Below are 15,706 nucleotides of genomic sequence, written 5' to 3' on the forward strand. Positions count from 1 at the left end.
AGAGTGAAGGAAAAGCAGCCAACAAGTGCTCATTATATGTGGGAACTCCTTCAAGACTGTTGGAAATGCATTACAGCTGAAGCTAGTTGAAAGAATGCCAAGAGTGTGCAAAGCTATCATCAAGGCAAAGAAAGGGTGGCTACTTTGAAGAATCTAAAGTATAAAATATATTTTCATTTTTTTAACACTTTTTTGGTTTATACATGAGTCCATATGTGTTATTTCATAGTTTTGATGTATTCACCATTATTCCACAATGTAGAAAATAGTAAAAACAAAGAAAATCCCTTGAATGAGTAGGAGTTTCCAAACTCTTAGCTTGTACTACACACAGAGAAAGTTATTTTTGGTGCCTTTCCCCAGGCCACCTGTTGCCCATCCCTGATCTACAGCATCAAATACATCACACTGTGAATGGGGGATGGTAGTAAGTGACAGGTGTAATGGTTTGTGCCAAGAACTGCAACTCTGCTGGGGGGATGCAACTGAATAATAGGAAGGTGTTCCTCATGTTTGGTATGCTCAGTGTTTGAGCCTTCCCTGTCAATAATGTTGGGTACAGATAGGATATTTGTTGTTTTCATTATATCACTTGTCAAGCATGGGAGGATTTGGTTTGAACATGCAGAGATCTGATCTGCTCAGGGTGTGTCACAACTTTGTCTCACAATTGTATTGCGTTAAAAATATGACATGATAATTGTTGGAAACTGCCCCTAAACTGTCAACACTATCACTCATCAACCTAGATCAATTCAAAGTTTCACCAGAAATAATCCTCTCTGATCCCATATCATAATATGCACCAGTGACAAAGAGTAAGTATTTTCAGTAGTTCTGCTATCAATCATAGTAGTTCTATGGCAAGGAAACTTTTGGGTAAGGGATTTGGTGTCATGAAGGCTTTTGACTGAAGGCAAAATATATATACAGTATATATATATTTTTTTGTGACTGATCTCTCAGCCTTTATCTATAAACCATATAATAACAATCTGTCACTTTATGGCAGTATTAAATTGAGGGCCAGCATTTACAGTTGGTAATTCTAGCCTACTGTTTGTTTGTCTCATTTCCTTACCTTGTAGACTTAGGGAAGGTTCTCATTCTCTGTCTCTGTCAGGGTGCTACCTACAGTTCTTGCAGATTGTTTGTTGTGACTTAAGTGTCTGAGTGCAATGAGGTGCTATAAGCATTACTGAGCCAAGGCTTTACTTGGCTCATCGTGCTCTAGCGACTCCTTGGGCGGGCCGGGCGCTTGCAGGCTGACTTCGGTCGTCAGTTGAACGGTGTTTAGTCCCAAGGTCCTTAGCTTAGTGATGAGTTTTCAGGGCACTATGGTGTTGATCTCTGAGCTGTAGTATATGAATTGTATTCTTACATAGGTGATCCTTTTGTCCAGGTGTGAAAGGCCCGTGTGGAGTGCAATAGAGATTGCATCATCTGTGGATCTGTTGGGGCGGTATACAAATAGGAGTGAGTCCAGGGTTTCTGGGATAATGGTGTTGATGTGAGCCATGACCAGCCGTTCAAAGCACTTAATGGCTACAGACCTTGAGTGCTACTAGTCTGTAGTCATTTAGGCAGGTTACCTTGGTGTTCTTGGGCACATGGACTATGGTGGTCTGCTTGAAAAATGTTGGTATTACAGACTCAGACAGGGAGATGTTGAAAATGTCAGTGAAGACACTTGCCAGTTGGTCAGCGTATGCTCGGAGTACACGTCCTGGTAATCCGTCTGGCCCTGCGGCCTTATGAATGTTGACCTGTTTTAAAGTCTTACTCACATCGGCTATGGAGAGCGTGATCACACAGTCGTCCTGAACAGTTGATGCTCTCATGCATGTTTCCATGTTACTTGCCTCGAAGCGAGCGTAGAAGTAATTTAGCTAGTCTGGTAGGCACGTGTCTAGAGGTCGACCGACTATGATTTTTCAACGCCGATATCGATTATTGGAGGACCAAAAAAGCCGATGCCGATTAATCAGCCGATTAATAATTTTTAAAAAGTAATTATTTGTAATAATGACAAGTACAAAAATACTGAATGAACACATTTATTTTAATTTAATATAATACATCAATAAAATCAATTTAGCCTCAAATAAATAATGAAACATGTTAAATTTGGTTTAAATAATAAATAATAATAAAAACAAAGTGTTGGAGAAGTAAAAGTGCAATATGTACCATGTAAAAAAGCTCATGTTTAAGTTCCTTGCTCAGAACATGAGAACATATGAAAGCTGGTGGTTCCTTTTAACATGAGTCTTCAATATTCCCAGGTAAGAAGTTTTAGCTTGAGGTTATTATAGGAATTATAGGAATTCTCTCTATACCATTTGTATTTCATTAACCTTTGACTATATGATGTTCTTATAGGCACTTTAGTATTGCCAGTGTAACCGTACAGCTTCCGTCCCTCTCCTCGTCCCTACCTGGGTTCGAACCAGGAACACATCGACAACAGCCACCCTCAAAGCATCATTACCCATCGCTCCACAAAAGCCGCAGCCCTTGCAGAGCAAGGGGAACAACTACTCCAAGTCTCAGAGCGAGTGACGTTTGAAATGCTATTAGCGCGCACCCCGCTAACTAGCTAGCCATTTCACATCAGTTACACCAGCCTAATCTCGGGAGTTGATAGGCTTGAAGTCATAAACGGCTCAATGCTTGAAGCACAGCAAAGAGCTGCTGGCAAACGCACAAAAGTGCTGTTTGAATGAATGCTTACGAGCCTGCTGCTGCCTACCACCACTCAGTCAGACTGCCTCTATCAAATCCTAGACTTAATTATAACATAATAACACACAGAAATACTATACTTCTGTGTATTAATTTTAAGAAAGGCATTGATGTTTATGGTTAGGTACATTCGTGCAACGATTATGCTTAAATCATCCCCGTTTGGCAAGTTGGCTGTCTTCGTTAGGAAGAAATAGTCTTCACAGTTCGCAATGAGCCAGGCGGCCCAAACTGCTGCATATACCCTGACTCTGTTGCACAGAACGCAAGAGAAGTAACACAATTTCCCTAGTTAAAATAAATTCATGTTTGCAGGCAATATTAGCTAACTATGCAGGTTTAAAAATATATACTTGTGTATTGATTTTAAGATAGGCATTAATGTTTATGGTTAGGTACACATTGGTGCAATGACAGTGATTTTTCGCGAATGCGCTTGTTAAATCACCCGTTTGGCGAAGTAGGTTATGATTCAATGATATGAATTAACAGGCACCACATTGATTATATGCAACACAGGACAAGCTAGATAAACTAGTAATATTATCAACTATGTGTAGTTAACTAGTGATTATGTTAAGATTGTTTTTTACAAGATACGTTTAATGCTAGCTAGCACCTTACCTTGGCTCCTTGCTGCACTCGCATAACAGGTATTCAGCCTGCCACGCAGTCTCCTGAAGTACAATGTAATCGGCCATGATTGATGTCCAAAAATGCCGATTACGATTGTTATGAAAACTTGAAATCGGCCCTAATTAATCGGTCATTCCGATTAATCGGTCGACCTCTACTCGTGTCAACTGGCAGCTTGCGGCTGTGCTTCCCTTTGTATTCTGTAATAGTTTGCAAGCCCTGCCACATCTGCTGAGCGTTGAAGCCATTGTAGTACGATTCGATCTTTGTCCTGTATTGACGCTTTTCCTGTTTGATGGTTCGTCGGAGGGCATAGCGGGATTTCTTATAAGCTTCCGGGTTAGAGTCCAGCTCCTTGAAAGTGGCAGCTCTACCCTTTAATCCATGGCTTCTGGTTGGGGTATGTACGTACAGTCACTGTGGTGACGACGTCATTGATGCACTTATTGATTAAGTCAGCGACTGATGTTGTGTACTCCTCAATGCCATCGGAAAACTCCCGTAACATATTCCAGTCTGATGCTAAAATGGCACAGATACAGTACAAAGATGAGTTCTCTAACTATCTCTATGTGAAGGTCATGCGAGATGGAGCTTGAATCTGATAATGGTGGAAATAAGTATGTTAAACTAATGTAGGAAAGTTAACTTCTAGTGAAGGTATTACCCGGTTGAATCTGGTAGGAGTTCGTTTTCTGGGAGAATTGGGTCCCGATTTGGTGGATCCGTGGGAAGTATCCAAAATGGTAAAGAGAGCCTTGAGTAAAGTACAGTCAGTGAAAATCACAAGGGCTGGGCTTGTGTTGATTTTGTGTGTTTATGCTGATCAGAAGGATCATTTTCTGGGCCTCAAAATTGAGTTAATGATTATGCTATGTAATGTATTGACCTATGGAGCAGGGTGGGTGCCTGTCAAAGGAGTAAGTTCTGGAGTGTCTGAGAATGTTGACATTAACATGCTAAAGACAATTCCTGGAGTGGTCGACATTCGTAGGATGTATCGTTTGGTCAATGGAAGGAAGGAGAACTCCGCCTCTGCAATGCAGTACTGCAAGGCAAATGCAGCATTCCATTGGAAATGTACTTCTGGTGTACCAAAATGCTGTCGGTGTGAACGAGGCGTAAAGAGGCAGGCACATAGGACAAATGTGCTAGATGTTAAATGACACATTTCTCGAGGTAGGAATATTCAAATCTGGCATGTATGATAGACGTCTTTGCAATATAAAAGTCATATTCATATTAATTTATAGGGTAGTGAGAGTGACTTTATCACAGTGCATTGTCATACCAGCCATATTTCTGCCTGCTAGAGCCACAATAACTCAGATACACAGGAAAACATTAAATGACCCAGGGAATAGATAGGACATCACAAAAACATATAACATTAAAAATGGGTGAACCTTTCCTTTTAACATCTGAGGAGCTACATGGATTACTGACTCGTGCAGTCCCACCCTATATATATATATAAATTGTTGTTTTTTGGGGAGGGGGGGTAAATTCTTTCGTAGTTTGTGTTTTAATGTTAATTTGATTTTCCCCGTAGTTTTATTTTGTGAATTTAATCCCCATCCAGTTAGAGGCGACAAACATTTTTGCATGTAGCTCGCCAATAAATCCAACGAAGAAGACTAATAATAATAATAATAAGAAGATGATCAAAGATTTTATAACGAAACCAAGATACACCACAGCTTGTCGTTTCCAATGGGAACGAATTAGTCATAGTGGACAGAACAAACAAGGAGGTGGGCAGGGCCATGCACGCGTTAGCGATAACCTATTGGCGCGTTGTCGTAGACGTCTCCATATTTCGTTAGGGAACGCCTACTATGAATTCCCTTGTGCAGTAACTCAATTCGGATTTGCACTCCCAAACAGCGAAATGTAAAATTTGTAAAGAATAACACTTCATAACAAGTGTATTGAGATCAAATGTTTCATCGATGAAAATGTCGGCCAAAATCCATCTCGTTCCCTCTTCTCCCACTACGCGCCAGTTAGGCACCTCTCACTACCATATTTGCTTGTGAGTGGAAACGCCAACCGGTTGCTTCACATTTATACATCCAGTGAAATATCTGTCTTGTTGTTCTATCTTTGACATGATGACGCGGAGCAGGAAGTGTGTGTTGTTTTGATTGACGGAATATGGTTGAATAACGATGAACTAAGATAAAATTGTTGATTTATTTAAAACAAAAATACATTTCTCTTTGCTTTGAAGGTAAGGTCATAGTCTCAAGTCTTGAACCCTCAAAGTCCTTTGCAGCATCACAGCAAACATACTAGCTTACCTAGCTTAATTTCTAACGTTAACTAGCCAACTAAAAAGTTACAGCAGCTAGTTAACGTTACCTCCAAGCTACAAACGAATGGGTTATCTGCACTGTACAAAGATTAGGAACCATGGCTGTATTCATAAATGCCAAGGGAAGCCAGGCTAAATTGGAGAAAAAAATGCATATAACAATATGTATTTCGTCTCTGTGTTTCATAATTGTCCTTCAATTCGCAGAAGCTGAATGTATCTCACCGGGAAAAAAAGCATCCGAGCAAACTAAACAGCGAACATCTGTCTCCCTACGTGTATGCCATCTATCTCATGCTGTCTGGTCTAAACGAGTATGACATTGTTGCTTCCCATACTTGATTGGAATGCAACGGAAGTCATCGAGCATTTGGCCTCCCTTGATCGGGCAATTTTTTTATATATTTTTTTAATCAGCGTTAATTAAGCTAAACTGAGCCAGTTCAACTGTGAATGGTCCTTGGCTCACCCCAAAAAAGTGTCAAGGAAAGCCAGCTTGGATTTTGGCATCCCTCACTTCAAATCGCATTGAGATCGTTCATCATTGACAGAACAACTTGAATTGTTGCATCCCGTTGTGTTGTAGCCCTTTGGTGGCTAGATTGCTTGCTAAAATTGGCCCTTTCCTAAATTATCCATGGATGGAGATAGGGAGTTGGTCTAGTGGTTTTACTTAATTCTCCATACTAGACAATGATTATAATGACGATTCTGATTAAACCATTAATTCATGCATTGTTGTGCCCTGGCCTGAGAGCATGGACATTCAGCATGTAACAGGCTAATGTTAACCAGCTAAAGTTGTCCATTAATTTAATTAGGCTTGCAAGTAAGCATTTTAGCCAGGTAGCCTAGGACAACAAAAAAATAAACACGTGTACTGTATGGCTGAGTGATAGACTGTTTCGTCAACATGAAAGAAAGGAGGATGGCATTGGCGTTTCTCTACAAGTAGGGTGAATCAACATATTCTCTACTTGCGTTCACGCATACTCATGCAGACAGAACCATGGACAGCCACATTTTATTTTGCTTACGTTGATTGCAATAAATTGTTTTTGGTATCTTTTAGTTGTCGCTGTATTAGACTAAGCAGAGGTGATGGAATGGTGGAGGCAGCTGCTGTTTTCTTTGCGACTTGCGGTAACTCACTGTGGTTCTAAATCAATAGTTCTTTAGTGGTCCGTAAAATCCGGAAACATTAACTTGCTTGACCATGCTGTTGGTCATGTAACTGTCTGTTACATGTAATAAACTCAGAAAAAAAACCTTCCTCTCACTGTCAACTGCGTGAGAGGAACTGCGTTTTCCGCAAACTTAACGTGTAAATATTTGTATGAAGATAAGAAGATTCAACAACTGACATAAACTGAACAAGTTCCACAGACATGTGACTAACAGAAATTGAATGTGTCCCTGAACAAAGGGGGAGTCAAAATAAAAAGTAACAGTCAGTATCTGGTGTGGCCACCAGCTGCATTAAGTACTGCAGTGCATCTACTCCTCATGGACTGCACCAGATTTGCCGCTTCTTCCTGTGAGATGTTACCCCACTCTTCCACCAAGTTACCTGCAAGTTCCCGGACATTTCTGGGGTGAATGGCCCTCGCCCTCACCCATCCGAACCAACAGGTCCCAGATGTGCTCAATGGGATTGAGGTCCGGGCTCTTCGATGGCCATGGCAGAACACTGACATTCCTGTCTTGCAGGAAATCACACACAGAACGAGCAGTATGGCTGGTGGCATTGTCATGCTGGAGGGTCATGTAAGGATGAGCCTGCAGGAAGGGTACCACCATGAGGGAGAAGGATGTCTTCCCTGTAACGCACAGCGCTGAAATTGCTTGCAATGACAACAAGCTCAGTCCGATGATGCTGTCACACACCGCCCCAGACCATGACGGACCTTCCATCTCCAAATCAGAGATGGAGTGTCCAGAGTACAGGCCTCGGTGTAACACTCATTCCTTCAACGATAAACACGAATCCAATCATCACCCCATGCGCACAAAACCGCGACTCGTCAGTGAAGAGCACTTTTTGCCAGTCCTGTCTGGTCCAGCAACGGTGGGTTGGTGCCCATAGGTGACGTTGTTGCCGGTGATGTCTGGTGAGGACCTGCCTTACAACAGGCCTACAAGCCCTCAGTCCAGCCTCTCTCAGCCAATTGCGGACAGTCTGAGCACTGATGGAGGGATTGTGTGTTCCTGGTGTAACTCGGGCAGTTGTTGCCATCCTGTACCTGTCCCACAGGTGTGATGTTCGGATGCACCAATCCTATGCAGGTGTTGTTACACGTGGTCTGCCACTGCAAGGATGATCAGCTGTCCGTCCTGTCTCCCTGTAGCGCTGTCTTAGGCGTCTCTCAGTATGGACATTGCAATTTATTGCCCAGGCCACATCTGCAGTCCTCATGCCTCCTTGCAGCATTGCCTAAGGCACGTTCACGCAGATGAGCAGGGATCCTGGGCATCTTTCTTTTGGTGTCTTTCAGAGAAAGGCCTCTTTAGTGTCCAAAGTGTTCACAACTGTGACCTTAATTGCCTACTGTCTGTAAGCTGTTAGTGTCTTAACGACCGTTCCACAGGTGCATGTTCATTAATTGTTTATGGTTCATTGAACAAGCTTGGGAAACAGTGTTTAAATCCTTTACAATGAAGGTCTGTGAAGTTATTTAGATTTTTATGAAGTATCTTTGAAAGACAGGGTCCTGAAAAGGGGACATTTCTTTTTTTGCTGAGTTTATGATTTGTGGACTAAACTGGACAGAGGTTGCTATCTGATTTTGTGATAAAACAAAGGTGTCTTTGTATTTTACCACTGTCTAATTGTTTCAGCCTTTAGGCCTAAATATCACGGTCGCAAGGCATATGAATTAACAGGTTATAAGAGCAAACAACGCAATTTTCACTACACTGGTTGTAATATGGCCTTTTTTCTGGCTTCCCCAGTGATTTTACCGCCGCTGTTAGGAACACCTACACTTTCCATGACATAGACTGACCAGGTGAAAGCTATGATCCTCTATTGATGTCACTTGTTAAATCCACTTCAATCCTTGTAGATTGACAGGTTAAATAATGATTTTTAAGCCTTGAGATAATTGAGACATGGATTGTGTGTGTGCCATTCAAACAGTGAATAGGTTAGACAAAAATGGGCCTCCCGGGTGGCGCAGTGGTCTCAGGCACTGCATCGCAGTGCTAGCTGTGCCACCAGAGCCCAGGCTCTGTCGCAGCTGGCCGCGAGGCCCATGGTGCGGTGCACAATTGGCCCAGCGTCGTCCGGGTTAGGGAGGGTTTGGCCGGCAGGGATATCCTTGTCTCATCGCGCACTAGTGACTCCTGTGGCGGGCCGGGCGCAGTGCACGCTGACTAGGTCACCAGGTGTACGGTGTTTCCTCCGACACGTTGGTGCGGCTGGCTTCCGGGTTGGATGTGCGTTGTGTCAAGAAGCGGTGCGGCTAGGTTGGGTTGTGTTTCGGAGTTCTTGAGTGTATCAAGAACTGCAATGCTGCTGGGTTTTTCACGCTCAACCGTTTCCTGTGTGTATCAAGAATGGTCCACCACCCGAAGGACATCCAGCAAGCTTGACTCAACTGTGGGAAGCATTGGAGTCAACATAGGCCAGCATCCCTGTGGAATGCTTTCGACACCGAGAGTCAATGCTTCAACAAATTGAGTTTGTTCTGAGGGCAAAAGGGGGTGAAACTCAATATTAGTAAGTGTTCCTAACGTTTTGTATATATATATATATATGCCATTTAGCAGACGCTTTTATCCAAAGCGACTTACAGTCATGTGTGCATACATTCTACGTATGGGTGGTCCCGGGAATCGAACCTACTACCCTGGCGTTACAAGCGCCATGCTCTACCAACTGAGCTACAGAAGGACCACTCAGTGTATGCGGCCAGATGATATCTCGACAAGCTAGCTTGCAACCGCTTATTCATAAGATCATCTTTCGATAAGCTTCATTACCAAAGTGTATGATATAGTAATTAGATTGAGTCCTAGGCTAGTCTGAGCAGATTGTGTTGTTGTAGCTAGCCATTGTAATTTATATATTTTTCATTATTTACACAGGTGCATGGTTGCTCTACATGTGAAACGCCTGTATGAGTGACGCACACAACCACAGCACTCCACCATCATGGGCCAGCGAAGGAGGGGGGCGGCTGCCCATGCTCCCCCAGCAAACAGACACCATGACGGGCTCACAGTAGCTCCCCAGGCCCCAACCAGGAAACACAACATTTGCATGGTGTCAGACTTCTTCTACCCCAATATGGGAGGGGTGGAGAGCCACATCTACCATCTATCCCAGTGTCTGATCGAGAAGGGCCACAAGGTGGTGATCGCCACCCACACCTACGGCTGCAGGAAGGGGGTCCGCTACCTGACCAATGGGCTCAAGGTCTACTACCTGCCCCTGCAGGTGATGTACAACCAGTCCACCGTCACCACCTGCTTCCACAGCCTGCCACTTCTGCGCTGTGTGTTCGTCAGGGAACGCATCACCGTGGTGCACGCCCACAGCTCCTTCTCCGCTATGGGACACGATGCACTGTTCCACGCCAAGACCATGGGCCTCAACACGGTGGGTAGCAGTCTAGCAGAGAGGGTGTTGTGGGTGGTGAAACTAAGCCTACCTTTGACCGAACGTAGTGCACTATAGGAATAGGGAGCCATTGCAGACTCAACCTACGGCAAGGCGGTAACGTATCACATTCCTGAAATAGCTTTTTATGTGTCCATCTAGTATAAATAACTAAAGGTTGTTTTCTGTTTACAGGTGTTCACTGACCACTCCCTCTTCGGTTTTGCTGACGTCAGCTCGGTGCTGACCAATAAGCTGCTGGCTGTGTCTCTGTGCGATACCAATCACATTGTGTGCGTGTCATACACCAGTAAGGAGAACACAGTGCTCAGGGCAGGCCTCGACCCCGAGATTGTTTCTGTCATCCCCAATGCCGTCGACCCCAGAGACTTCACCCCCGACCCCTCCCAACGGCATGACGACAGGATCACCATCGTTGTGATCAGCCGTCTCGTCTACCGCAAAGGTAGGGTGGGTTGAGACTATACTGTATATAATGTAGCAAAAACTTGATCTACGTAATTTATCATTACATACAGTTCCTGTAGGTATGATTGTAGGAGTGTGAAGTGTCATTTCCTGCTCTTTCCCTTTTTTAAGGAATAGATCTTCTGGGAAGGATCATCCCAGAGCTCTGTCTGAAACATCCAGATGTACATTTCTTGATTGGTGGAGAGGGACCAAAGAGAATCGTGTTGGAGGAAGTGAGAGAGAAATACCAACTACACGACAGGTACAATTATACAGTGGTGTATGTGTGTGGTTGTATGTGTTTATATGTACTGCATGTGTCTGATTTGCTTCTCTCTCTCCCAAGGGTGCATCTCCTGGGGGCCCTGGAGCATAAGGATGTGCGTGGGGTGTTGGTCCAGGGACATATCTTCCTCAACACCTCCCTGACTGAGGCCTTCTGCATGGCCATAGTGGAGGGAGCCAGCTGTGGACTACAGGTGGGTTCATCCCTTATCACAACACAGGCCAGGTACAGTATACGTTAGCTGGTGCACTGTGAGATAAAGTGGTTGATACCTGGAACTGGTTGGGTGTAAGTCAGGGATTGTCTAATGACAAGCAGTGGTGGATTGAGTGGGTGTTTGTCCATTAAGATGAATGGGGCAACGTGGTGAACTTTGTATATGTGTGGGTGTTTAGATGTTGAGTATGCTTGTAATGTGAGGGAGTTTGAGATCTGATCATTTTGTGTGTGTGCGTGTAGGTGGTAAGTACGCGTGTTGGAGGGATCCCAGAGGTTCTGCCTGAGCATCTGATCACCCTGTGCGAGCCAACCGTGCATTCTCTGTGTTTCGGCCTGGAGAGTGTCATCGCTAGGCAACTATCGGGCCGCGTTGACTCCCCCGCCACCATCCACGCCCACGTCCGCACCCTGTACACCTGGAGGAACGTCGCAGAGAGAACAGAGAAGGTAGGCTCATTCATGCTTACATACTCTCTATGTTTCATAAATCTACACTGTGATACACTTTCTTAATACCTTTCATTGACTCCGACTGAGATACTGATGAGGTCTAATTCATTGATACTAACTCTCTCTGTTCTGTCAGGTATATGATTGCGTCGCTGGGAAGGAGGTTCTTCCTCTGGACAGACGGCTGCTCAGACTGAGGGCCCACTGTGGCCCCGTGGCAGGCTCCATCTTTGCCCTCTTTGCTGTTCTCGACTTCCTCTTCCTGCTCCTCCTCCGCTGGCTCCTCCCAGACCGCCTCATAGATATTGCCATGGACGCCACGGGCCCTCAGGGGTTGTGGAGGCGGGGCTTGGGCGATAGGAAAGGAACTCGCTCTAAAAGTGCCGTCTTGACAAAGGAGTCAAGTGGTCACAAGACCAAGCTCTGATCACAACTCCAAGCAGGCACAAATCCTTATCCTCAATTGTTATATAACTCCTGAAAATACGGATGTTTTTTTTTATTTTTTTACTTGATATCTGATCGCACTACCTTATGACCTGTGGAGACTGACCACCCGTTGCAGAATGTTTCAGGGGGAACCTGTGTGCTTTCAATAGGATTGTTTGTTTTTTTAAATTATTTTTTTGTTTTGTTTTCCTCTATATATTTAATGTATTATTTCTTAAACTTTATATGATCAAAAGGATCAATACTTTGCAGTTATGTATCTTTTGTAATGTTATTTCTTTATTATTTTTTTTAATTCTTCTGAGTGGCAGAATCAAATCAAATAAAATTGTATTTGTCACATGCGCCGAATACAACCGGTGTAGACCTTACCTTGAAATGCTTACTTACAAGCCCTTAACCAACAATGCAGTTTTAAGAAAATAAGTATAAAAAAAGTAACACAATAAAATAACAACTAGGCTATGTAGAGGGGGTACCGGTACCGAGTCAATGTGTGGGGTTCAGGTTAGTCGAGGTAATATGTACATGTAGGTAGGGGTAAAGTGACTGCATAGATAATAAATAGTGAGGGGGGGTCAATGCAAATCGTCCAGGTAGCCATTTGCTTAGTTGTTCAGCAATGGGGGTAGAAGCTGTTCAGAAGCCTTTTGGACTTGGCGCTCCGGTACTGCTTGCCATGCGGTAGTGGAGAGAACAGTCTAGCAAACAAATAAATTCATTAAAAATCCTACAATGTGATTTTCTGGATTTTTTTTCTCATTTTGTCTGTCATAGTTGAAGTGTACCTATGATGAAAATTACAGGCCTCTCTCATCTTTTTAAGTGGGAGAACTTGCACAATTGGTGGCTGACTAACTACTTTTTTTGCCGCACTGTATATAGGAACAAAAATAACACCGTTTTCACTGTAAACAGCTGACCAGACAAAACGCAGAGCTGAAAGGGGAGGAGATGTGGTTGGCATTCCTTTATTTCAAGTCTAAGGATAGGGCACCATTCACACATCATTAGGGGCGTAGACTGGGTAATGCACATCTATTGTTGTCACTATAAAACACATTTACTGCCTAAAGAGTTTTTTAAATTTAACCAGGCAAGTCAGTTAAGAACAAATTCTTATTCACAATGACGGCCTACCCTGGCCAAACCCTAACCTGGACAACGCCCTATGGGACTCCCAATCACGCCCGGTTGTGATACAGCCTGGAATCAAACCAGGGTCTATAGTGACACCTCTAGCACTGAGATGCAGTGCCTTAGACTGCTGCGCCATTCGGGATCCCTGAAATTCATTACTAATTAGTGACCTTAATTCATCCACCAAGTACAAGGGTGGAGCAAAAACCAGCGGAAACTCACCCTTTGTGGAATTGAGTTCGACATGTGGGGTAGAGGAATTTAATATATAACCAAATCACAAAGCAATGGTGAAGTGAACAGTGTGATAGAATATTTTTTATACATGGTTCTTTATTAATCATCGGCTTCCAAATAAACAAACTCAAAGATTCAAAACTTTTTGTATGCATCTACAAAAAAAACAGGAAAGCAAAACCAATTCTCCAACCATTGCGTTTTCGAATCATTAGTTTTCGGGAGGGAAAAAAACGTGTCCTCTTCTTGATCTTTGTGAATCCATAAACTAAAAGGGTCCATCTTTGCATATCCACCTCTGCTCTCAGTGTGTGGTGTGCCGTTGTTACCATCTGACCATGCAGATTGACCCCATTACATACACCTCTCAAACAGGATGTACAAAAGCTTGTGCTTATCATCAAAACAGTGCAGGGCCCTAAACCGTAAAGGCTAATTTCCTCTCCCCATTCCCCCTCCCTAATCCCATCTCTCCTCCCCCAGGTGTGCATTTACATCACTGAAATGAAGGGCCAATTTCATCTACAAAGTGACAGGAGAACAGAGCAGAGGAAAGGAAGGACATACAAACAGAATACAACAAACCTCTCTTTCAGACACGCACGGACATACATACATTCAAACAGTTAAAAACAGTATCAGAGAAAAAGAGGACTGAACCCTAGGTACTGTCTGCTTTGTTGCTGTTTGGTGATTAAGTTAAACAAACACCAAGGTTGCTTATATTTTGTTCTGTCAAATTGAGAAGAAAAAAATGGTCATTTGGCTTTACTTTCCCTTCCATGTTCCCTTCCATGCTAAATGGGTTAGTTAACTAGCCGATGTTAGTTAGCAGGCTACGTTAGCTGGCAATGGCTAACAAACCAAGCTACCAGCTTTAGTGATAGCTAGCCAATATGAAATGTTAACATATAATAAACCTTTGATTTGACCGTAGTCTTCCAGTGTAGGTTCAGGGTATTCATATGAGCCCCGAATCTTTAAAAGAGATGTAGGAGAGAGAGTACTGTATGCAGAGAGGTTCCAGAGGTGCTGGACACTCCCACAGCTGGACACTCCCACAGCCCTATGTTTCCATAAACTTTTGAATGTACTCATCTCATGTGTATATACTGTTTTCTATACTAATCTTTGGTATCTCATTCACTTAATAATGATTACATATCTGTTATTACTCATATGTATATACTGTTTTTCTATACTATTCTACTGTATCTTAGTCTGTTCCGCTCTGACATCGCTCGTCCATATGTATACTGCATTAATTCATTCCTACTTAGATTTGTGTGTATTGGGTATATGTTGTGTAATTTGTTAGATATTACTTGTTAGATATTACTGCACTGTCGGAGCTAGAAGCACAAGCATTTCGCTACATCCGCAATAACATCTGCTGATCACGTGTATGTGACCAATAAAATGTGATTTGATTTTTGATTTGTTTTGAATGCTTTTCCAACAGTCTTGAAGGAATTCCCACATATGCTGATGAGCACTTGTTGGCTGCTTTTTCTTCACACTGCAGTCCAAGTCATCCCAAACCTAATCAATTGGGTTGAGTTCGGGTGATTGTGGCGGCCAGGTCATCTGATGCAGCACTCCATCACTCTCCTTCATGGTCAAATAGCCTTTACACAGGAGGTGTGTTTTGAGTCATTGTCCTTTTGAAAAACAAATGATTGTCCCACTAAGCGCAAACCAGATGGGATAGTGTTTCGCTGCAGAATGCCGTGGTAGCCATACTGGTTAAGTGTGCCTTGAATTCTAAATAAATCACTGACAGTGTCACCAGCAAAGCACCATCACACCTCCTCCTCCATGCTTCACGGTGGGAACCACACATGCAGAGATCATCTGTTCACCTACTCTGCATCACACAAAGACACGGTGCTTGCAACCAAAAATCTCCAATTTGGAGTCATCAGACCAAAGGACAGATTTCCACCTAATGTTCATTGCTCGTGTTTCTTGGCCCAAGCAAGTCTCTTCTTAATATTGGTGACCTATAGTAGTGGTTTCTTTGCAGCAATTCGACCATGAAGGCCTGATTCACTCAGTCTAATCGGAACAGTTGATGTTGAGATGTGTCTGTTACTTGAACTCTGAAGCATTTATTTGGGCTGCAATTAGAGGTGCAGTTAATTGCTGATTT

At 43.2% G+C, this 15,706-nt stretch overlaps 1 protein-coding gene across 1 annotated transcript; it reads left to right on the plus strand.

The window, feature by feature from the left end:
• Window positions 1-5,178: 5,178 nt before the first annotated feature.
• Window positions 5,179-12,548, plus strand: LOC118386172 (phosphatidylinositol N-acetylglucosaminyltransferase subunit A-like). Its single transcript, XM_035773669.2, has 7 exons — window positions 5,179-5,614; window positions 9,788-10,301; window positions 10,497-10,767; window positions 10,902-11,034; window positions 11,119-11,251; window positions 11,518-11,724; window positions 11,864-12,548. Exons 2-7 carry the CDS (start codon window positions 9,855-9,857, stop codon window positions 12,152-12,154), a joined length of 1,482 nt encoding a protein of 493 aa, XP_035629562.1. The 5' UTR covers window positions 5,179-5,614; window positions 9,788-9,854; the 3' UTR covers window positions 12,155-12,548.
• Window positions 12,549-15,706: the final 3,158 nt, after the last annotated feature.

Source organism: Oncorhynchus keta, chromosome 7 (genome assembly GCF_023373465.1).
Source record: "Oncorhynchus keta strain PuntledgeMale-10-30-2019 chromosome 7, Oket_V2, whole genome shotgun sequence".
NCBI lineage: Eukaryota > Metazoa > Chordata > Actinopteri > Salmoniformes > Salmonidae > Oncorhynchus > Oncorhynchus keta.